At 39.3% G+C, this 23,656-nt stretch overlaps 1 protein-coding gene across 2 annotated transcripts in view; it reads right to left on the bottom strand.

Moving 5' to 3' along the window:
* The window catches only part of PRMT8 (protein arginine methyltransferase 8), a 66,302-nt gene that overhangs the window by 29,593 nt on the left and 13,053 nt on the right, over positions 1 to 23,656 (bottom strand). For both annotated transcript variants that reach the window (XM_068700500.1, XM_068700496.1), the window contains exons 2-3: positions 2,021 to 2,206; positions 1,004 to 1,159 (exon numbers count right to left, since the gene is read on the bottom strand). In XM_068700500.1, the coding sequence (XP_068556601.1) occupies positions 1,004 to 1,159; positions 2,021 to 2,206 (342 nt within the window). The remainder of the gene's footprint in view (positions 1 to 1,003; positions 1,160 to 2,020; positions 2,207 to 23,656) is intronic.

Genomic DNA, 23,656 nt, shown 5'->3' with positions numbered 1-23,656 from the left:
GATGAGATGTACCCATGGGTGCTGAGGGAGCTGGCGAAAGTCATTGCTAGGCCACTCTCCATCATCTTTATTAAGTTGTGGGGAAACGGAGAGTTGCCTGAAGAATGGAGGGAAGCAAATATGACTCTGGTCTTCAAAAAGGGCAAGAAGGAAGGCCCAGGTAACTACAGACCTGTCAGCCTCACCTCTGTCCCTGGAAAGGTGATGGAACAACTTATCCTTGGTGCTGTCTCTAGGCATATCAAGGATAAAAGGGTCATTAGGGGTGGTCAGCATGGCTTTACCAATGGGAAGTCATGCTTAGCCAACCTGATAGCCTTTTATGAAGACATAACCAGGTAATGGTATGGATGATGGTAAAGCAGTGGATATGGTATATCTTGATTTCAGTAAAGCCTTTGACACCGTCTCCCACAGCATCTTCGCAGCTAAACTGAGGAAGTGTGGTCTGGATGATCGGGTAGTGAGGTGGACTGTGTTGAACAGTCCATGGATGAGCTGACACTCATGTGCCACTGAGCATTATAAATGCCTGAGATAGAGCCTGAACTGTAAATAAATCCAAAGCAAACAACGACAATAACAATGAACACATGGAAAAGTATTTATGTTTCTTTTACTGGGTGAATTCTCTACCACTGAGTTGACTCACTCTAGAATTAGAGGAGGGAGGAAGACCATATGGCCAGGGGTCTGGGAGACAGCCAGGAGGAAATGTGGATATGCACCAGAACACTAAAGACCCTCTCCTCTCCTCCAGACCCCCTTTTCCACCAAAAAGCAGACAGTATGTCTTGATTTGGAAAGGGTGCCCTACTGCAGATCATAGAAAGCTTCAGACCTCCACTGAAGGCACTGCAACTCAAGTCATACAAAAGTTTGGAGGGAAGACTTTCAAACCAAGACAAGTAAGAAATGTAAATCAATGTAAATCCATTTTCCTTGTTTTCTTCTCAGGCAAAATAAGCAAACAAACCCAAAACATGTTGGGAAGTCTTCTTACCCCATATACTTTCTTGGCTCCTGCCTTTGCAGCAAACATGGAGAGGATTCCTGTGCCACTTCCAACATCAAGGACAATCTTATCTTTAAAAACATGTTTATTGTGATACATTGAGTTTCTATAGGTTAATGTACGTACTTCATCCTTTAACATTTCCTGTGGTGAAAAAAACAAACAAACAAACCACAAAACAACAAAACATTGACTTATTATTTGAAGTGCTTATATGTATTCAACATTGCTGCTGAATTTATTTCCTTCTTTTAACTGAAGCATTATTAACAACCTGAAGAGTTGCTTTGATGTGTACATCCCAAAGTACTTGAAAAACTCTTCATTATGTGGTTTGTGAAAAGTGCCACTGATTTCACATTGTTAGCCTTTTTGCTGCCATGTCTTTAAGATCCCATACTCCTGGGTCATGCAAATGTGAGATGTTATTAGTGTCTTTAGAGTGGGTCCACAGACAACTTTTTCTAGTAAATATGGTCCCCTGTGTATAGTGAATTCTTTCCAGGAATGGATTTCCTGGATGATATTGAGCTATATGTTCCCATTAGCGCAGCTTGTGCATTCAAGTAACAAGCCAAGAGTCAAAACACTACTTGGCTTCCTTTGTCAGTTGAGTAACTTTTCTGCTAGCATGTGCTCAAATATGCAAGAGAACAAAAGACTAACTTAACAATGAGGTAGTTTCCATGTGTGATTGGGTTAGTTTGCAGTTCACACCAATGCACTAAACTGTACGCAGATGAAGATCACCAGTGTACAGATAGCTAATATAAGTGCTGTGGTGAATTCATATATGTAAGGATTTAAGTGGGACAGAGGTATTGAACACAGATCTCTGGAGAAGTGGATGATATCCTTGGTACTTGATCAGATAATCCAGTGTTCTGAGGAAAGGCAGAATATAATCATTAGGAAGTGTGAGGTGGATAAATAACTCATACATCACAGAAATCTTTTATTTATTTTTTATTCTGCAATAATACCTGGGATAAAAATAAATATTACCTCATGAATTCCAAAGTGAGCATAGGAATCAAAATAATAATCCCTGGATGTCATCTCTTCTGGATTGAGGAGCTTTGCCATCTTGCCCCGGCCCGGGCAGCTTGGTTGCAATGGGACATGTATGACAGATTGAACTGGCTTCGGAACAACAGTAGGCTGTGGAGGCTGGGATGGGACAGGGCAAACCTAGGAGAATACAGAGTATTGTTAAGAGACATCATTAAAAGAAAACCTTTCTCTCTATGACTAGCATAGTAATATTGTAAAGAGCTAAGGGGTAGTAACACCAAAGACACCTGGGTTATAAGTGAAATCTGGGAAAATAGCTGCTAACTATTCCTGTCTCTTTAACTTATTTGCTCTGTCTTAGGAATTTTCCTTATTGGCTTTTTCCTTGATGTCCCTCTGCAGATACTGTCATCAGTGCAAAGTAACTGGAAAACACAGATGTTGGCTTAAGTGGGTGACTCCAAACATGCACTGACTAGCATTAACATGGACACATGGCAGTTAAGAGCTAGGTTTTCTGCTTTAGTAGCAAATTTCTCTATCAAACTGCCACAGCTTTGTAAGAGGCAAGTTGTAATAATTTGATAGTTCTGCACATAAAGGTTGACAATCAAAGGATTTTGAACACTGTGTTGCCAGTATGAAAGACATGATCCATAATAGATTCTTAATTGTCAGGTGATATCTGAAAGTCCATTACACTATCTGAAAATCTGTTAGCACATTCAGTATGCAGTGTAAGAAGCTGTGTGGGATATGTTATTGTACTGGGTCAGCATTGGATGGAATTAACTTTCCTCACAGCAGCCCACATAGCGCTGTGCTTTTCACTTGTAGCTAGAACAGAACTGATATTGTATCAGTGTTTTGGCTAATGTTTAACAATGGTGGCACAACAAGGCTGTTTCTCCAATTCCAGTAGGCTCAGGGTGGGCAAGAAGTGATGAGGGGACATAGTAAGGACAGCTGACCTAAACTGACTAAAGAGATATTCCATACTGTATGACATTATGCTCAGCAATAAAAACTGAGGGGGAAAGAAGGAGAAATAGAGACACTTTTTGTGAAAGTTTTTGACTTCCCGAGCCACCACTATTGAGGCCCTGATTCCCAATGCATGGCTGAACATAACTTGTTGATGGGAAGTAGAGAATATTTTTTTTTTCCTTTTTCTTCTGCGTGGCCTTTCTTTTTCTTCCCTTTCATTAAACTGCTCCTTTTCTCAACCTGTAGGTTTTTCTTTGGTGCATTATTTTTTGTCCCCATATCCTTCTGAGGAGGTGTCATGGTTCCGCTCGAGTGGGCAGCTGAGCTCCACCACAGCCGCTCTCTCATTCCCCCTCCTCAAAGAGGAATGGGGAGAAAATATGTGAAAAGGGCTCAAGGATTGAGATAAAGACGAGAAAATCACGCAATAATTATTGTAACGGGCAAAACAGACTCAGCATAAGAAGACAGATAGTAAGATTTATTGCTCATTACTAACAAGCTAGAGAAGTGAGAAACAAAGGAAAGAAACCAAAAGCACCTTCCCCCCCATCCACCCTCTTCCACCTCCTTCCCCCGAGCAGCGCAGGGGAACAGGGGAATGGGGTTATGGTCAGTCTACAGCACTTCTTCTCTGCCGCTCCTTCTCGGTCACTCTCGTCCCATGTGCTGTGGGAATGAGAGAGCAGTGTGTTGGAATTTAGCTACCCATCAGTTGTTAAACCACAACAGTTATCTCTTAATTTAATTTACTGTTCTGGGGAGTCATGTGGTGTCAACATATTCTGGCCCACTGTGCTTTGTTTTTCCTTGGTATTTCACCTTCAGTAGCAAAATTTCAATAGAGCCAGAATTCTTATAATCCCTTGACTCAGATTTTGTGTCTGTAGCCTCTAAGACAGAATACAGAATGTTTCAGAAATAGTTTAAGTGGAAAGAGATACAGACCATGGTCTGGCTATGAGTATATCTCCATCTTTCATCCGTAACATGAAGCAAAATGCTGAAAACTGGGAAAGACTGAAGAAGACATTACGGCATCATGTGTGCTAAGTGACCTGCAAATTATGGGTCAACAACTTCAGGTACTGAGAAAGTCCATACCACTTAAACTATTTCAACTTCTCTTCTACCTTCTTCTGATTTTCAAATTCAGTAATTTCCCAGTGGGGACAAGATGTGCTTCTCCTAAATACTTTTATAGACTTTGCCCTATATTCTATACTGTGACACTGCAAAACATTCCCTTGTACTCTCTATGTATAGCATCAATTAGCCTAGTTCAGTTTACTTCGGTATAAAAAAAATTACATTTTTCCCCAGACCATTTGAAGATTTAAATGCGTCACCTTTTGATGGTTTCTTTGGTCACTCTGGGAAAAGGAATACAAGTAGTTTATGTACCTGTAAAGCCTTTGTCCCAAATGATCCAGAAATGCTTTATTTTCTATTTCTGACTTTTTTGACTTTATTGCCTCATCCAGTTCACCTCCCACCCAGAATATAATAGTTCCCAACTGGTATTTGTATTTTGTCCTGTCCAGTTCTGTCAAGGTATTGATTGTGATATTCAACTCTTCTAAATTCAATCCTGATAGTTTTAATTATATACTTGAGTTTACAATCTAACATTTTTCTCCAGTGGTGCACGCATTATTAAATCTTTGTAGTTAACTTGCCCTGCAGTCCTTTCTATATTGTTCCACTAGATCACAAGGATTTAAACTGTAGATGTTCATAACTGCATTTTCACAGAATCACAAAATTGTAGGGGTTAGAAGGGACCTCAAGAGATCATTGGGTCCAACCCCCCTGCCAAAGCAGGTTCCCTAGAACAGGTTGCACAAGTAAGCATCCAGATGGGTCTTGAGTATCTCCAGAGAAGGAAACTCCACAACTTCCCTGGACAGCCTGTTCCAGTGCTCTCTCCCCCTCACTGTGAAGAAGTTCTTTTGCATGCTGTTGCAGAACTTCCTGTGCTCCATTTCATGGCCATTGCCCTTTGTCCTGTCCCCACAGGCCACTGAAAAGAGGTTGGCCATATGCCTTTGTCTCCCACACTTAAGGTACTTGTAAACATTGATAAGATCCCCCCTCAGTCTTCTTTTCTCAAGGCTGAACAGACCCAGGTCTCTCAGTCTTTCCTCACAGGGGAGATGCTCCAGGCCCCGTATCATCTTTGTGGCCGTCCACTGGACTCTTTCCAGGAGATCCCTGTCTTTTTTGTACTGGGGAGCCCATAACTGGACACAGTACTGCAGGTGAGGCCTGACCAGGGCGGAGTATAGAGGGAGGATCACTTCCCTTGACCTGCTGGCCACACTCCTTTTAATGTACGGCAGGATCCCATTGGCCTTCTTGGCAAGAAGGGCATACTGATGGCTCATGGCCAACCTGTCATCCACCAGGACCCAGGTCCTTCTCCTCAGAGCTCCTCTCCAGCAGGTCATTCCCTAGCCTGTACTGATACATGCGGTTGTTCCTTCCCAGGTGCAGGACTCTACACTTGCTTTTGTTAAACCTCATCTGGTTTCCTCCTGACCACCTTTCCAGCCTGTCCAGGTCTCACTGAATGGCAGCATAGCCTTCTGGTGTGTTGACCACTCCTCCCAGCTTTGTATCATCGGTGTACTTGCTGAGGGTGAACACTTCCCTTATCAAGGTTGTCGATGAAGATGTTGAACAAAATTTTAATTTAATTTAATATGAAAATTAATATAATTTTAATTTAATACGAACTCTATGAGGTCTTATTTTTTTCTCCCAAATCTTGTCCTGCATCATTTTGTAAGTGAAAAAAAAAAACACATAAACTTAACATCCAGTGAACTCTCCATTGTCTTCTTCTCTTAGGTGAGAAGGCTTCTAGACACACCACAGGCAATTGCAAAAAAAATATCTAATGGCAAGGTAGGGGTAACTACTGAACACCAAGCATACCTACTGCTGATGTATGGGCTGGATAGGATGACAGTGATTTACTTTGAAAACTGGGCCCAGAGTGTAGTGGTCAGTGGCATGAAGTCTAGTTGAGAACCAGTAGCTACTAGAGTACCCCAGGGGTCAGTACCGGGTCCAGTCCTGTTTAACATCTTCATTAATCATCTGGATAACAGGACAGAGTGAACCCTCAGGAAGTTTGCTGGTGACACAAAACGGGAGACTGTTGGATACACCAGAGGGTCACCCTGCCATGCAGAGGGACCTTGAGGCTGGAGAAATGGGCTATATGGTGGTTTTACCAGACCCAGTACAGATGACAGGAACTTAATGAAGCACAACTAGGAGAAGTGCTAAGTCCTGTGCCTATGGAGGAACAACCCCAAGCACAAGTGGTTTGCCTCTGTGCTGCCAATCACTCTGCTTTCATAGTTGTAACCACCCCCACAGGGCACTTGCCACCATCCCTGAGTCAGCATAGTGTTAAAGCACTCGCCACTTTTCCCATTCAGCAGTACCTAAAGCCAACTGGCTGGCCTTCACTTCTGCAAACTGGCTTAATTCACCTTCTCCTTCAGCAGTTGCTGTGACTTCTTGTTTAGGGCTCCATACAGCAGCTTTCCATCTCTGATGCTTTCCTACAATACTACAGGACCCATCAGCGAAGAGGAGATATTGCTTCTCATTTTCTGGTAGTCTATTACACAGTGGGATCTCTTCATCAGGCATCACCTCCTCCTCTGGTGATGTTCTGAAATCCCTGCCAGTCCATGATCAGCTCCAACATTTGTGTCTGGTTGGGGTTTCCTATCCAACCTTGTTGTGTTACCAGTGTGACCCACTTACTTCATGTAGCATCAGATGCATGATGTGTAGAGGACATCCTTCCTTTGAACATTCAGCACAGTTAATCGAGGTTCCAAAAGGAGCTGTGCATCACTACCAACTACTTCAGAAGCAGCTCAAACCCCTTCATATGCTGCTAGTATCTCTTTTTCAGTTGGAGTACAGCAGGCCACAGATTATCTGTATCCCTGACTGCAAAATTCCAAAGGGGTGCTTGCTGCCACAGGCTCTTGGTGGGACCTTGCTCCCCTGCTGTGGTATAAAGCACTTTTTTTTCACTTTATCCTGTCCAGCCTGGCCCAAGAGCTACTGTACTTTGTTCAAAAGCTTCTCATTGCTCAGGGCCCCATTTGAAATTGTTCTTCTATGTCACGGGATCCAGGGCTTACAATCAGACTGTAATTTCTAATATATATTCTCAAATGGCTCCAATTTGTTAAATACATCAAAAACAAAACAAAACAAAACAAAACAACACCTATAAGAAAGTTTCTATTTCTTTTGTGGTAGTTGGTGGAGACATAGCTGTTATTTTATTGGTCATAGAATCATAGAATGGAACCTTAAAGATCACCTAGTTCCAACCCCCCGGCTGTGGGCAAGGACTCCTACCTCTAAATCAGGTTGCTCAAAGTCCCATCTAATCTTGCTTTAAACACTTCCAGGGATGGGGCATCCACAGCTTCTCTGGGCAACCTGTTCCAGTGCCTCACCACCCTCACAGTAAAAGAATTTCTTCCTTATATCTAAACTAAACCTACCTTCTTTTAGAATAAAGCTATTACTCCTTCTCCTATCACTGCACTCTCTGATAAATAGACCCTCTCCTGCTTTCCTGTAGGCCCCCCTCCCTCCTTAAATACTGAAAGGCCAGTATAAAGTCTCTCTACTCCAGGCTGAACAGCCCCAGCTCTCTCAGCATTTCTTCAGAGGAGAAGTGTTCCAGCCCTTTGGTCCTCTTTGCAGCCCTCCTCTGGACTCGTTCTTATACGTCCATGTACTTCTTGTGCCAGAGCTGAACGCAGTACTCCAGGTGGGATTTCCTGAGAGCAGAGTAGAGAGGGAGAATCACCTCCCATGATCTGCTGGCCATGCTTTTGTTGATGCAGCCCAGGATACAGTTGGCTTTCTGGGCTCCAAGTGCACGTTGCCAGCTCATGTTGAGCTGGTGCTCTGTTGCGATAGTATTTGCATCATGCGTGATACACAGAGATGAGTCAGTACAAGGTACCTGACAAGATGGAGAAGAATCATTTCTTCCACTTTCTCCTACCAGCTGATCATCCTCTCAAAAGGTTCACATGGGTGAGCACTACTTGTGAACTTACACATACACAAAACTATACACAAAGTTGCATCAGAAGAGAGATTGCTAAGTCAAGGAGTTACATTTGTGAACTTAAAAGAGGGATGAATTTGGCTGAGTGTAAGAAGCAATCTTTCAGCAGAATTACTTATTCACTCTTGTTGGCAATTTTCCAGGAAGAGAAATTTACAGGAGCAGTTTACATCCCTAAAGGAAGATACTACCGTCACTGAAGTTACACAAGCTATGAATTCTGTCCAAAGACTATTAGAAAGACTCTGACATGAGACAAAACAATATTCTGCAGCTAAAGTGTCCTGTACAGCTTTGCCAATTCTTGTATTCAAAATTTCTGTATCAGCACTTTAGTCACTTCTAAACTGGTTTTGTGCTCTCACAGCATAGTTGGAATATGCGTAATACACTTGTGCTCTGTATGCCCCTTCCTACTGGCTTTTGATTCCTACCTGTTCCAGTACAAAGCCATCACCTGTGTTACCAAAAATCTGTGTAACCCACCAGAGAAGGCTTCATGAAGCAGAGTCAAGTTTCATGATGAACAAATGCATTATGACCTTGGCTTATCTTTACCAGTGAGCTTTTATGGGGGTGCTCTGAACAAGATAAATTCAAAAGGAAAAGGAAAAAAAAAAAAAAAGGATAAATAAAGCATCATTGCTGTTAAGACAGTACTAGGTTTCTGACTGATTTGAGAAAAATACTGACAGGAGGTATAAAGCCCTGGTGAAGAGTCAGAAAACAGCAACCCAGCAAGACAGAGGATCAATTAGTATTAAGAAATACTGGAGGCTTACATTTCCCACATCTGTTTGATGACCGGCTGGCCAGATGAAGCTTTCTAAAAGTAAAGCCTTGTAGCATGTTAGTCATACCTATCCTCTGTGAGCGTTAATCAACAAATAATTGTTTTTTAAGGTGTTCAGAGAAATGATTAGGATCTGATCTGAGGTTTAGCTAAGCAAACAGTCTGTGAGTAGCTATTGGACTTGACATGAGAAAGTCTGAATATAACAAATAAGAAAGTGAGAAGCTAATATTTACAGATATCACAATGAGTGATGTCTGGACTTCACAGGTAATTAAGGAGGAGTTATATGATTACATGATGGCTAAATCCACAGATAATTGGAGGGGATCTTTTTTGTGACTGGAAATTGCAAGGCCAGCAGCATCTAGGTAACTATATCGACAATACCATGTAAAGTCAAAGTTGCTCATATAATGGTATCAGAAATGTTTTTGTTTGTTTGTTTTTTGAGAGATGAAGGCTAGAGAAAGGGTAGGGCCAAGGTGGATGGGGGAAGAACAAGCATGGTAAAAATCAAAATAAAGTGTAGTAGAAGGGCTAGTTTTATGCAAACAAGCTTTTGGTCAGAGAGCGCATCTGACTGAGCCCTGCACACAATCTGCAGACTATTTAAATCTTATTCTAACTAATTTCTGCATGAACCTGATCAGCTGGAAAGGAAAAGAAGGATGTTGCTATCTGTGTTTATTAAGCAATGTTTGTGTGCATGTGGATGATCACTGATACCTTCCTGTATCCCTTCCAGAAATGAAAAAAACATCCATGATATGATTTACAAGTCTAGCACACACATACCCTACCTGTTAAAAACATACCTTTAGAATAACTCCTGGAAAGGGAAAGCATGTGGGCAAGAGGTGAACCTCACATCAATTAACAGATCTACTAAATTAGATCTGGGTAAAAAATTTTATTAAAAATATGGATTCCAGCCAGCTCCACAGAGTTCCAGAAAACTGGCCAATGCCATTGCCAGTAGTTTGAAAGAATGAAAGCAGCCGCTTCAGAATGCATTCATCACTGTGATAAACATGCATCCCTGTACTTTTCCATCTCCCATTTGTTGCAGTTGGAGGATCTGAAGGATCTCAGAAGGAATATTTTTCTACCATTACTATGGGACTTAGATCCTGGTACTCTATGTCATTTCAACATTTAAGCCAGAGGAAATTACTTAAGTATTTTCCTGTATTTTAAAATTAAAGAGTTCAATTCCTTTTTTTTTTTTTTTTTTTTGTGGGGGGGGGGTGGGCAGACAAAGTGGGCAGACTACAGCTGCATTAAGGATATTAGTACAGGACCACTTTTTTAAAAGCTTTGCGTTCTTACAGAGGGCAAGATTCATAGCCATTATTAATTTATCAAAAATCTCACGCTTCTGTAACTTGACATCTGTTTCTAAAATTTAGACATGTAGAGTTGTCCATTTGCATCAATGGGAAGTATTGCAATTCTTTTTTCTTGAAAACTTAGGTACGTAGGTAAACATGGCTTGAGGAGGCTACCTAGATGTATAATTCCCATAATACAAAAGAGAACTGGGTATTCAAGATCCTGGGTAGTCAAGCTGTTCTGAAAATCAGAGTCTTTTAGGTATATTGATCTACCTACAGAGAGGTAAGATGGGGCTGAGAAAGGGAAGTACACACTATTTCTTTTTAGGAGGTTTGTGACGAAAGCTGAGGCGTATGGAGTAAAAATAAACCTGCATTTCAATGCCAGTTTCTTGACATGAAGACGCAGATCTGGCAGTTAAAATTCGAATACTTATAAAAGTCTTTAAGCCGCAGTGTTTTCTGCTTGTCAATTTCTTAATTATTTATGGCATTCTAATGGCATTGAAGAGGTTAACAATATCTTCTGTCTACCCTTTCATTAATGCCTATCCTCTCATTAAGAAACAACATTCATTAAGAATGGTGTTACAGCTTAATATGAATAACTTTCAGCATTCTCTTTTATTTTTAAACAAATAGTTTCATGATATCTCAAAGTATAATTATTTGCTGGGCCAGGTAGCTTTCTGTGTCAGAACTACTAAAATAAAATATGCCTAGCTCCATTTTCATCAGTTGGAATATAATAATCTACTCCTTTAACATGCAAGAGATTATCACTAGATATGCAACCACTTTAGCAGTTTCAACAATAAAACTTCTTCCTGCTGCAGATATAAGAGTGTAGATACATATAAGAGGTGTTTGGTATCCTCCTCCCAAAACTGAGACTTACTTCTACAATGTCTTCTTGATAATCATTAAACAATGGCACTGGTTAAAACCTCTCTTGACTCCTTTGGCTTGTATTCTTGTGGAGTAAGTCTTTTCCCATAGGCAGGGATGCCACCCACTTGATCAGGTGGGCCAAGGCCCCATTCACCCTGGCCGTGAACACCTCCAGGGATGGGGCATCACTGATTAAGATATTGAAAAACACTAGTCCTAATAGACGCCTGAGGGACACTACTTGTCACCTACCTCCACCTGGACATAGAAACATTGATTGCTATGCTCTGGTTGTGGCCATCAAGCCAATGCCTAATACACCAGATGGTCCACTCTTCAAATCGATATCTTCCTAATTTAGAGATTAGGGTGTCATGTGGGACCATGTCAAAGGCTTTATAGAAGTCCAAGTAGATGACATCAGTTGGTCTCCCCTTGTCAACTGATGCAGTTACTCGATCATAGAAGGCCTCCAGATTGGTCAGGCACGATTTACTGTTGGTGAAGCCATGCTGGCTGTCCCTAATCACCTCCTTGTCCTGCATATGCCTTAACATTGTCTCCAGGAGGATTTGTTCCATGATCTTTCCAGGCACAGAGCTGAGGCTCACTGATCTGTAGTTCCCCGGTTCTTCCTTTCTACCCTTTTCAAAAATGCGAGTGATGTTTCCCTTTTTTCCAGTCTTCTGAGTTTCTCAGTAGTTAGAAAGACTCTAAAGAAAATAGGGATAGAGATCTGGTTCTGAAAACTGCTTGCTTTGAAGATACTAGTTTTTCAGCCACTTCAAAGTCATGCACTTCTCTAAACTTTTCAAATGGTGTATCTGAAATGTACAATGTCAGATCAACCCATCATAGACAAACCTGTCCACTTACTATCATCGGGAATTTCATGGTCCATTACTGACAAGTATAGCTTACAGAACATTATAATTGCTATCTGTTATCCCTATGGTATTTCACAAAAATACTGTGAAAACACTGAGGCATGTTCTGAAATATGAGGTTCTATGGCTTGCTTTGGAATAAAGCTTTTGTCCAGAACAACTGAGACCGAGCAATCATACGAGTAACTTGATTATACACTGAGTGGTCAAATCCCCCTAAAGTCAAAGTATAAGATGCTAGCAACAATTAGCATATCTAGGCTGCAGCAGAAATAACACCAAGTAGCAAAAAGAATGCAAAGATCACAAAGGTGTGCAAATCTGTTACTTACTCTTTGAAAGTTAAAAAGTAATTTTGGTATCCAAAGCCAAATATGAGACAGGAACTGTGATACCTTTGTGGATCCGGCCCAGGATATTAGATACTGTCAAGATTCTTAATGGGTAAAAGAGGTCCCTTCACAGATCCCTTCCACATGTAACATATGATATCAAGACATGGACAGTTATATTAATACTATGCAGCAGATACAGTGGCAATGGCAGGATAAACTTATAAATCTGATCTCTGTTCAGATTATGGAGTTGGTTATTAATATGGATTTACAAATTTACATATGCAATAGAAACAGAACCTGTTTTCACAAGATTAAGGAATGTACACTGTCAGAAGAACAAGACATAAAACTCTGGAATGAAAAGATTTTGAAGCTACATATAACAGCAGGTCTATGGATGTATGTAAGGATGGGAGCAATGTTAAGTAGCTGTAGCTAAAAGCTTAAGCAGTTTTAGTCCATTTCTAGTACAGATAATAATAATGCTATGCATCTGGTCTGCCCTCTTGACTGTTTATATTACAGTGCAGTTCAGGTGTAGTGGCTAAAAACGGGTTAAGGTGACAAACAGCAGTTATGGACATTGAAGTTTAAAGGAAGTTGTGTTCGTTTTTATAAAGAGAATTTGCAACATATGTAAAGTAGGAGGTCCAGTGTACAGCATGAACAGTATATATTATGACAGTCCCTGTTTCAGCATAGAGCAGAAGGAAATATCAGAGAACCATACTCTTATTAACTGAAATTTACTCTTTGCAAACTAGTTTGTGAAAGGATAGCAAAGCATTATTTAGGGATATGGTTTAGTGGGGACTGTTAGCGTTAGGTCAGAGGTTGGACTCGACGATCTTGAGGTCTCTTCCAACCTCGAAATTCTGTGATTCTGTGATTCTGTGATGTGCTGAAATGTGTCTTTCCTTATGACAAGGTTATGTTTTGATTATCTTTGGCATGTGATAGAGCTATTGTTTTAGACTTAATGTTACAGACTTCACTGCAACAGCTTAATTTATATGATCACTGTTACAAGAAACAGCTAGAGAAATGCCTTGTGCTTTCATCTACACGCTATTGTGTAGAGCAGATGGTCTATCGTGCATTCATTTTTTTTGTGTGTGTATGCATGCTCTTTTCTAATGGCATTAGCTATGGAATTTGTGAGATACAAGTGACCCTTCATGATGCCATGTGATTCATTTTCTGCTCAAAAGTAGGATGCCATTTTTGGACAGAGAAGCTCAACTCAAGAATGAGTCTACAAAGGTTTGAAGAGATTGTAATTATACATGTAACTGTCCTGGTTAGCTAGACCTTATTTACTTGCTTCATAATACTAAATAAATTAAATTAAAAAGGCAAACTAATTACAATTTTATTAGCATAAATATTCATCAAGTGTATAATTAACATTTGGAAAAAGATAACGTTGATGTGGCACTTAGCAGGTTTTGGCCAAGTATTAAATGTTTATCTATGAATAAAAAAGACCTGAAAAATAATTGGGGAAAAAAAATGTAAAGGACCAGAAGCTTGGTGGTACAACACAGATGAGACTAAATCTGAAAGAATTTGTTGCACAGAAGTGTATTTCTCTCTCCATTCTGAACTTTTTTCTTCATTTTTGTCTGAACCTTCTGTTCTAATAATTATGTTAGTTTTGCAGGGAGGGTACTGGAGTAGAATTAAAAGCATACACACACTTCGAATCTGGTATGGCGATTTCAACAAAGGTAACAATAAATTCTGATGGTCCTGTGAGCCTCTCACAGTACAGGGCCCACTTCAAATATAAATAATTACATAAAAATATCCATCTTTATTTTGTGTTCTGTGAATAGTTTCACAAATCAAATGCAAAAGCTCAATGTCCATGAGCACAACTATGAGCAAATGAAAATGCTCAGCTGAATTTTACAGTAAATTCTCAGGAATTATTCTTTTTTATGTTCACCTTGGTTTTGCCTCAGTCCCTTTATTCTCTGACCTTAATAACAGTATTCTCCAGAAAAAAAAGAAAAAAAAACTTCATTAGACTCTGTTGCCCATCTGTTTAAAGCACCTCAAGACTGATGACAAGTGAGTTAAGTTCCATTGTGAAGGGTTTTGAGTACTGGCTAGTCTCAAACCTCTTTCTATTGAAGTCATAGCAAGTCTTGTATGCTTCAACTCAGTGGTAAATCAAGAACCATCTGGAAGGCAGTGTTAAAGTGGAATACAGATGGCAGATTGCTAAACACATTCTCCATTTCAAGCAGTAAAGTCTAAATCACTGCAATCAATTGTATGGATGTGAATCTCCACTGATAGTCATGCTGTTCCCTCCCAGTAAATATACAGTGTATGGACTTGTTACAGTGTAATGGTCTCTCTTTACATGACTAAAGAATTGAAAAGTAGAGAATTAATACAGTTGAATTTTAAAGCTCATGAAGAAGACAAGCTGTGATGTTCTGTTGATATATGCTCTGAGGTTTTGTTTCCATTCTTCAGTGTGATCAAGAATGGAACAGGTGAACTCACTCAAGTACACTGGTTATTTTGATACAAGCTTAACACCCTTAAGCAAATCCAGCATGCTGAGAAATGAAGGTTAGATAATAAGGGTTACTGTGTTTATGAGAGATATGCGAGATTTTTCAAACTTATTGTGGCTCAGATATAGCATGCTTTCTAATAGAGCTCTTCTGAATTTGATGCCTTACTAAGAAGTGTAGGCTCTTTGGTTTTTGCAGGTTAGAGCAGCCCAGTCCTTTTCCTATTCCAGAATCCAGTCTGAAGAGTTGAATTTGGTATATAGATCACAGAGCAGCATAAACTACAATCAGTAGACTCACAAGTCTCTGGTAGGTTGTGGCTTCTGGTTTCATACAGATTTACAGCTAGGTGTTACATGGTAACACTGCAAGTCAACAATTTCCACCAGGAGATCATTTTTAAGGATTCATGAGAGGCAAATAAAAGCAAATGAAGAAAAAAAAATCCTTCTTATTTTAGTAGTGTATTAAGCCTCTCTTTTTTCTGACAAAAGAAGGTAAGAATTTCATATAATTTCATCATTATTCATTAATTTGGGAAGAGATGAGACCTTACAGTAGTAAAAAATAGGAAGGTGTCCTAATAAGGGGTGGTGACTGGTTGAACTGATATAATCACATGAATTTAAAATAAAAACTGAGGTCATCTGTGAGAGATAAGAATGTAATTGCCAGCCATAATTTACAGAATAAGATATTACTGCTATCAAAATTGGAAGCACACCTAATATCTCAAGTAGCTTTTAAAGACCCAGGGACACTTAAATCGTTTGATCACCACGAAATGTTTTTCTTTTTCTTCTGTTCAATTATCCAGGAAGAAAAGCAGCAGGTACAAACTATATGTTTTCAGGTAACAGATTTTTCTTCTGAGGTTTCTAGTTCTTAGGAGTTTTGACAAGTCCAGAAATACCAGATCTCTTCTCTTGTAGTACTACATCCAAAACTCTCTGGAACAAAGGTAATCAAGATGCACAAGTGTAAGAAGAGGAAATAGCCTGATGTTCTGACAAGGCTATTAGAGGCATTTGTGTTAGTTGAGAGGGAAGGTCTGGAGTATACCTATTGCCTGTTTGTTGAAAGTGGGGAAAGATGAAAAAGTGATAGCAGAATTTTCCTTCTGAACTAGGCTACAGCTTCTGAGAAATAATTATCTTTTACAAGTTTAGCATCAGTTCATCTCTTACTTGCATTTCTGAGAGCTGTACAAGGAGAAGAAATATCTCTGTATTATTAAAGTGCATCAGTTCTTACAGCTGATTTTGAAATGTTGGTCATGGACTCAAGGAATCTAAAAATAAACCATACCAATTAAATTCTTGGCTATTCATTGCAAAGTCAGCTCTAAATCTAGCAGAGTGCAATTGTTAACATTAAATGCTTACTAATTGCACTGATACTGATATTTGAATGTCCTGTTTGTCCTGATCAGGCAAGAACTTCCATACCAACAACAAGCAACACCCAACTATGTCATGCTGTTCAGGGGCCAAACTCACACTACCACTTCCAAATCCTGTGATCAGGTTTGGCATAGCAGAGTGAGAATATCATGAAAGTGTCTTACTGCTGGAACAGTACTGGCTTAAACTAGAGCTGTCAGTCTTCTCCTTCCCTTCAGGTCTTGCAGCCTCAGCTGTCCAACTTGTGTCAATGCACTAGTTCTGCAATAGCAGGTGCATTTGTTATCAACAATCAAACAGCATGAGTCTTGACTCATTTTTTGAGATGGGAAACTTCAGATTTATGTGTGTCTATGGGTGGTGTCTTCAAGACCTGTCAATCCAGCACTTGTTCTAGGGCACCTGAGTAGCTGGCCTAAGAGTAACAGTTCCTCCTGTGTGTACATGGACACATGGTTTAAGGTCTCCATTGATAGTTCAAGTGATGTTCTCTGCTGCTTGGCTAGATTTGGCACTTTGCAATCAAATATGTTGAAGAAATTGTTTAATGTTACATTTCCCTAAGGGTAGCTCAAAGCCTATATTGTTATTTAGGAAGTCATGATAGTCATGATTCAGTTCCTTTTCCTCCTGTACTGTAGGGTTCAGTAAATAATGAAGCAGTTTTCTAGGACTGCCTTTGCTTCTACTTTACTCAGACCTAGCTGGACTAGCTTGGAGGGTGATACAGGTTTCTTGCTGTTCTGCCCTTGTTGGCCCTTTCCTTTCTATGTGCCTCAGAGAGGATTCATGGGTGTCACCTTGCGTATTTTCTTTGGTATAGCTCACAGTGTAGATAGACTGCACTTTAGAATAAAGACTGTCATCTCACTTCTCTGCAGAGTCCAACATTCAGTGTGCCAGGCCCTTTAAAAGAAGCCTCTGTAGTCTGTGGTGGGTCACCCAGATCAGCTGACATAATTCCACATAAATTCTGAATTACAGACTACTTATTATTATGGCTATGAAACTATGAATGGTGCACTGGGATCTATTGTCAGAATATTAAAGGACTGTTAACAAATGGTAGTTTACTTGTAATTGAAGGATGAAATTCACTTATTTCTGTTAGAAAATTGTTTTTAGTGGCAAGGTCATTTCCTGAGTCATGAAACCCTAGCTTTGTTAACGTTTGTTTTCACTTTGTGATCACCTATATGCTAGGGAAGACATGCTTATTGTTATCTAGGAGCAGTGACCAGAAATTTAAATAGGACTGGTGGTGTTTGTTCACCTCCAAGTGACGAAAAATATTCATGAGCCAGATTACTTTACATTTCGCATCTCAAGGCACAGAAGTTCTAGGAACTTGTACTGAAAATATCAAAGTTGAACACAGTGCAGGGAGTTTGTTGCAGCTCTTTGCATAATGAGTTATGAAGCTACAAAACCTGAGACGTTTGAACTTTTGTTTAGATCCACCATTATGACTTTCTAATTGGTTGCTGTTATCATTGCTGCTGCATAAGTGCCTACCTTCCTGAACAGAATCACAGTTCCAGTGACGTGCAAATAAATAAAAAGTAATAGACCCTCTTCAGAGAAATTCCTCCAGATGGACACAAAGGGAAAGGAAACAAAAATAGCCTGGTTATGCTACATCATGTTATATCACGTTACAATGTTACATCACCCTATAGTCCCCATTATCAATGCTCATGATGTGTTTCTTGTAATGAGGGAGCAGCTGTACGACTGGACAGCCTCTTTGCCATCATCATCTTGACTGAGTGTCTTGTGACATGGAGAAAAAGAATCAGAAAATGATAATAAGCTATGAGAACAGTTATTTTGAGGTCCTTTCCCAGTATCTGAGAATAAGCTGAAATTTGCAAGAAAAAATAGAACTCTAATATTTTTAGAGAGTAATTATTAATAAAAATAGCCAGAATAGTACAGAATCTGTACAAATTATTTTCTTAAGCTAGCAGAAAGGTCAGTTAAATTTAATGGAAGTCTTTCTATCGCTACAATAGAAGGCTTAAGTAACCAAACTCAAAAAGACAGCTTTCACCCAAAATGAAGAGATAGGTTAGGGCTGTTTTAGAATAAAATGATAGGCAACATCAGTGAGATGGTGTAACCTTTCTATTTTATGAACTCTAGGTGAAGAATTCATCAAATTTATTCATCAAAGAGTTCATCAAATTTTGAGGTTTGTTCTGAGGTACAAGCCTCAGAACAAGAAATAGAAAATAAGTTTTCAGGCATTATTTAGCCAATTACTTTAATGGTTACTTGAAAGAACTGTTGACTTCAGCTAGCAAGTGGAGTGGTGGCTTGCAGGTGTTAAGATTGAAACCAATACATGTAGCAGGTTGTGGATCCCCCCTCCAATAGTTTGAATCTTGTCAGCTGCCTAGTTGCCTTTTTTTTTTTTTTTTTTTTAAAGTCTGAAATATTTACTGTTCACGAAAGGCAACAGATTGGCAGTACTAAAGAATAAAATCCTCATTTTATCTACATAACAGATGTTTACCATCTGCTCTGCCAAAGTACCTCAATCTGGCTTGAATTCCATGTGAGGAGAGCCCAGGCTAGTGCTCATCCCCTTGCCTGCACTGAGATAACCAAAACTATAAGGTTGTTGCTCATAGAAACTCCATATCAGAGGACCAAGATCTATAGCTCTTACTCCAGAGAGCAGCTTCTTCTCTGGAAAATGTGCTTTTGACTTTTATTTCTTGATATTACATTTTAAGGGATGGAAAATCAGATGGATAAGGGATATAGTTCTAGTGATGAATTACAATTCTAATAGGAGCCTAAGGTTGGAGACTAGAACAAACATACTGCAAGACCTGGATAACCCGGGTAGAGCAAACAGTTAGTCCTCTTAGACATCTGCAGCACCTCTTGCCTCCACAAAATAATGTGAGGTTCAAGGTCAGAGCATAATACTTAATCATTTTTTTCTCTCCATATGCACTGAATCCAAAAGTCCCTCTGTGGGTTTTATCTTCATCTATTTCCTTATTACTTTAAAATAAACACTTGTAATTCAGCACAGGTACTGTCCAGGATGGCTCACTGAGTTATTACACAGTAAGTATTCCCAGCTCTTTTTCCAAGACAAAGCATTGCTGAGATTCTGCTAGGAAAAGTAAATGGCAGAGAGGAATGGGACTCCTGACAAAAATGTCACCTCATGTAAAGTATAGTGTAACAGTGTAATGAGTCTGCCAGACAACATGCATGGTAATTTCTGCCTACAGAGAACACTGCTCTATCAGCTTAATAGAAATATAAGTGTTTCCTCATAACTGTTAAATTATTTACCTGTAGGAATTTTTTTTTCAGAAAGGTAAACAATTATGTTTACAAAAAATATATATAAATCATTTAAACTTTTAGGACAGAGGAGTTGCATCCTAAATTGATCTTTGTGAATGAGGTTATGATATAATTAGTACTCAGGCTTGACTATATTTTGAGAGTCTACTTTCTTTACTGGAGTTGTTATGGAACCACTGAGAGTATTAAATTCCCCATATTTCCATTTCCCATTCTTGATGTAACTGTACTATTTTTAACAAGGGAGTCAAGCAACTCGTTTCATTTTTAATAGGCTTTGTGCATATAGTCCATTGTGTGCTTAGCAAATTTTTAATGCACTGATCCCTGAAAGTCACTTTGCATCCTGTGTCCCAGACATTCTCCTCCTCATCACTGAACTTCAGATATTTCAGAACTGCTGTTCTGAAATATCTGTCTAGGAAGACAGCATATCCTGTAGACTTTGCTACAAAAATACCAGCAATTGATCCCCTACTTCATACCCTAGCCAAGCTTTAGATGAGTACTTCAAGGTAGTTTCTAATGTTTCTAAACTCTAGAAGAGGTCTTAGCTTAAGGAGTATCCAGATTTATCCATTATTACTTTTTAACCTCTGCAGGATAAATGAGGACAGGAAGGAGAAAAAGGTTGAGAAATGACAGTTGCTGAGCTGAAGTGCCAGAGAAAATGAGTACACGGAGTTACACAGTTCAATGCAGCTTCAGAACTAAGAGCTAACAGAGACCAATATTGAATAAGGTCCCACATTTGGAACTTTCTTTTGTCAATTAGTTGAAAAATAGTGTTTCCCTGCACTGAGTAAAGACATCTTCCCACTTCTTCTGAAGCTGTAACTCACTGTGTCTTAGTATCTTAAAGCACATTTTTTCTCTTAATCTCTTATCGTAACCCAGCTGGCTATCTTTTGACCTTCATGTTGATTCTAAGTCCATCTCACTGTGTGACTTTGAAGGAGTCATCTGTCTCTTAATGTGGGTTATCAGAGTATTTAATTCTCTCCACAACTAATATTTTAATTTGGAAACATTAGAATAAAATGCCTGTGAGGAGAGTCGAAGTGTAACTTTATCAAATGTACAGGCTCCAACCGCAAACAAATCCTTGAGAAGAAAATTGGCAGAAAGCCTTTACCTTGTGCTCAGCAGCCACAGCTGCTAAAACAAAAATAGTAGCTTTTCTGCCTCACAAGACTGGTAAGTGTGCAGTGGGAGGATAGTTCTGCCTCTGACCTCTCTTTGGCACCTGGAAGTTCAGGAAGATATCCAGTATAAGGGATTGGGGCACAGCATTTTCATTGATGCTAATTCAGAAAGCAGCATATATTACTGTGCGCTAAGGGAGGGCACACACTTGGATAGGACTGGATGGAAATCCTTGCCCCATTTATGGACACAGTATAGAATGCTTTGTCCACAAACTTAAACCTGTGATTGTCCTGACAGTAGTCAGTGCCTCCTTGCAACAAGAAACTGCAACTTGAACCTCACACTCTGCTGAAGTTGAAGCCTTCCTGCAGGTCTCAGGCAAGAAAACGCAGCCTGTATTCTGGTACCCCATTTCTGTTGCTGCTGCACACCCTCTCCTGCTTTTCTGCTGACATCCTGTGTGGATTCTTCCTTTTTTCAGCGAAAAGCTTTGGCTCTGTTTAATGCATGCACAACAACCCATGGACACTAAGACTTGAGAACAAATATATGTATATGAGAACAAATATTTTGTCTTTCCCTTTACTTGTGCAATAATGGAGGAATAAATCAAGTAATTGCTGTAGAATCCCTACAGGGTCAAGAAGTTCTTTTCCAACCTTAATTTTTCTGAGTCTATGAAATGTAGAGCAAAAAGGAAATGATTAGAAACAACATGAGCAGAAAGAGTAACTGACAGTAGAACTATCTGTATAACTAGGCTTCTGTTCAAAATAATCTTGCATTGATGCATATGTAAATAAGTTGATTAGCATGAAGACTGATATTCTCTGATTAAAGTGCTTCTGACCTGTGATTTTCACAGATTCATGTGACTTTTCTTGCCCTAAAATTTTAGATGGTGAATTTCAGCTTTAGAAAGGTTATCACCATTCACAGTTATGAAGAAACCTTGAAAACACCAAGTGAAAGTTTCCTGGTACTGAAGGGTCTATAAAAAGAACTCGATGACGCAAATTCAGTATCTTTTTTTAGCTCGTCTCATCACCTTTCCACATATGATGTTGGCATTATTGCTCTTTAGCCGCAATATGGGCACAGCATGATGTGCAGCAATGTAAATTTCCTTATTGTACCAACCCCTTCTGTTCTGATGGTGGGACAGGCCTTCAGTTTCTCTTGCCTTCTGACATGTTGATGATTGGCCAAAAAAAATAAATAATAATAATTAAAAAAATCCAGCAAAATCTGTGCATTATATAAGATAACTGTGAGTCGAAGGATAGGACCAAAAGTTTCACTTGCTACTTTTCTGAACATTAATCTGATTTAAGGAACATAAATAAATAAAAACAACAACAACAACAAACAAAAACAACTGAAAGCAACCACAAGTGAGCAAAATAACATAAGCAAAAAGTTTCTCCCTAGAGCCTGCTGCTGGACATGTCACTGTATTCAGATATGCCAAAGCTGATTTACTTTTTTTATGAATCTCAGACCACAAGAACAGCATTTGTTGCAATCCAGTACTACTCATGCTTCATCCCCAAGAAAGAAACCTCTTTCCCAGCCTGCCTAGTGGTGGTTGTTAAATGGTGTTGGAAAGTACAGTAGGTTAACACGAGGAATAGGAGAAGATTCTAGATTTTATTGACACTAACGGGTACTTGTTTTTTCTTTCCTTTTTCTTTTTTTTTTTTTTTTCTTTTTGGAACTTATTAAGCTTATTGGAATCCTGTTTCTTTAAATATTTTTTCTGTTCCTGGAATGACTGTCATCTCAGTGGGATAGGAGGAGAATCATCAGTTCTCACACCTGACCTGGCTGTACATTCAGAATTAATGGAGAGGGAGAGCTTTATGATAGGAAAAAGAATCTGAAAGATAGTGTGAGAAACACAGAAGAAGTGGGATTTTCAGCATGACTGAATCAAGGGAATATTTTTTCAGAGCTGCTATACAAAGGAAAACACCTGTGGTTCCTCTGTTATCATTACTGCAGGGACCACAGTAGTGAAGTGGCACATCTGCACAGTTCATATCACAGTTCAATATCACAAAAATTAGATGTGCTGTACCCAATGATTCTATTAGCAAGGTTCCAGCACATGACCTTGAATCAGTTTGTTTATACAAAAGTACTTGTAGGCACAGAGCCATACTATTAACTCTAGACAGTTAAGTGAAGCCTCTAGGTTGGCAGCCTAGCCACCCTAGGCTCTATCTGGGATCCACATAAAGAAAGAAGCTCCTTTAAAGTATGATTCGAGTTTGAGATGGGCAGAGTTGCAATTCAGAGGTGTTTGTTGATGAGACAGGATAAGTAGGCCACCAACTCAGACATCTTGTTAAGTCATTTGAAGTTCTGTGAGCAAAAGACAGATCCTAGTTCACTGATTTAAAATATAATAATAGAAAATAATTTATGATGGATCTGGTAATAGCCAATATTAGGACCCTAACAAAAGCATGGTAAGATTCAGAGGAATGTACCTGTTCTGTCACCAGTAGCACAACTGACACAAATTGAGTATGAGAAGCAGTAAGGTTTCTTTTGAAGACCATGCTACCTTTTAAAGACCATATCATAAAGATAAGTCTAAATGACTGAAAAAAGAACAAGAGAAGAACGGCATCTTCTCTAACTCCTTAAAATGTCCATCTAAACTAAGTCCATCTCAATTCCACCTAAGATTTCTCACTAAAAACAGATGATTAAGTAGGATCTTGATTAAGTAGGATTTTGATTTTAAGTTGGTGTAGAGATATTGAAGCTGTATCCAACAGCTAAGAGACTTAAACTATGCAACTAGATAAAAGCTAAATATAGAATTGCTGACAAATACAT

This window comes from Anas acuta, chromosome 1, assembly GCF_963932015.1.
Source record: "Anas acuta chromosome 1, bAnaAcu1.1, whole genome shotgun sequence".
NCBI classification, from domain to species: domain Eukaryota; kingdom Metazoa; phylum Chordata; class Aves; order Anseriformes; family Anatidae; genus Anas; species Anas acuta.
This window is presented reverse-complemented; position numbering and strand designations above follow the sequence as displayed.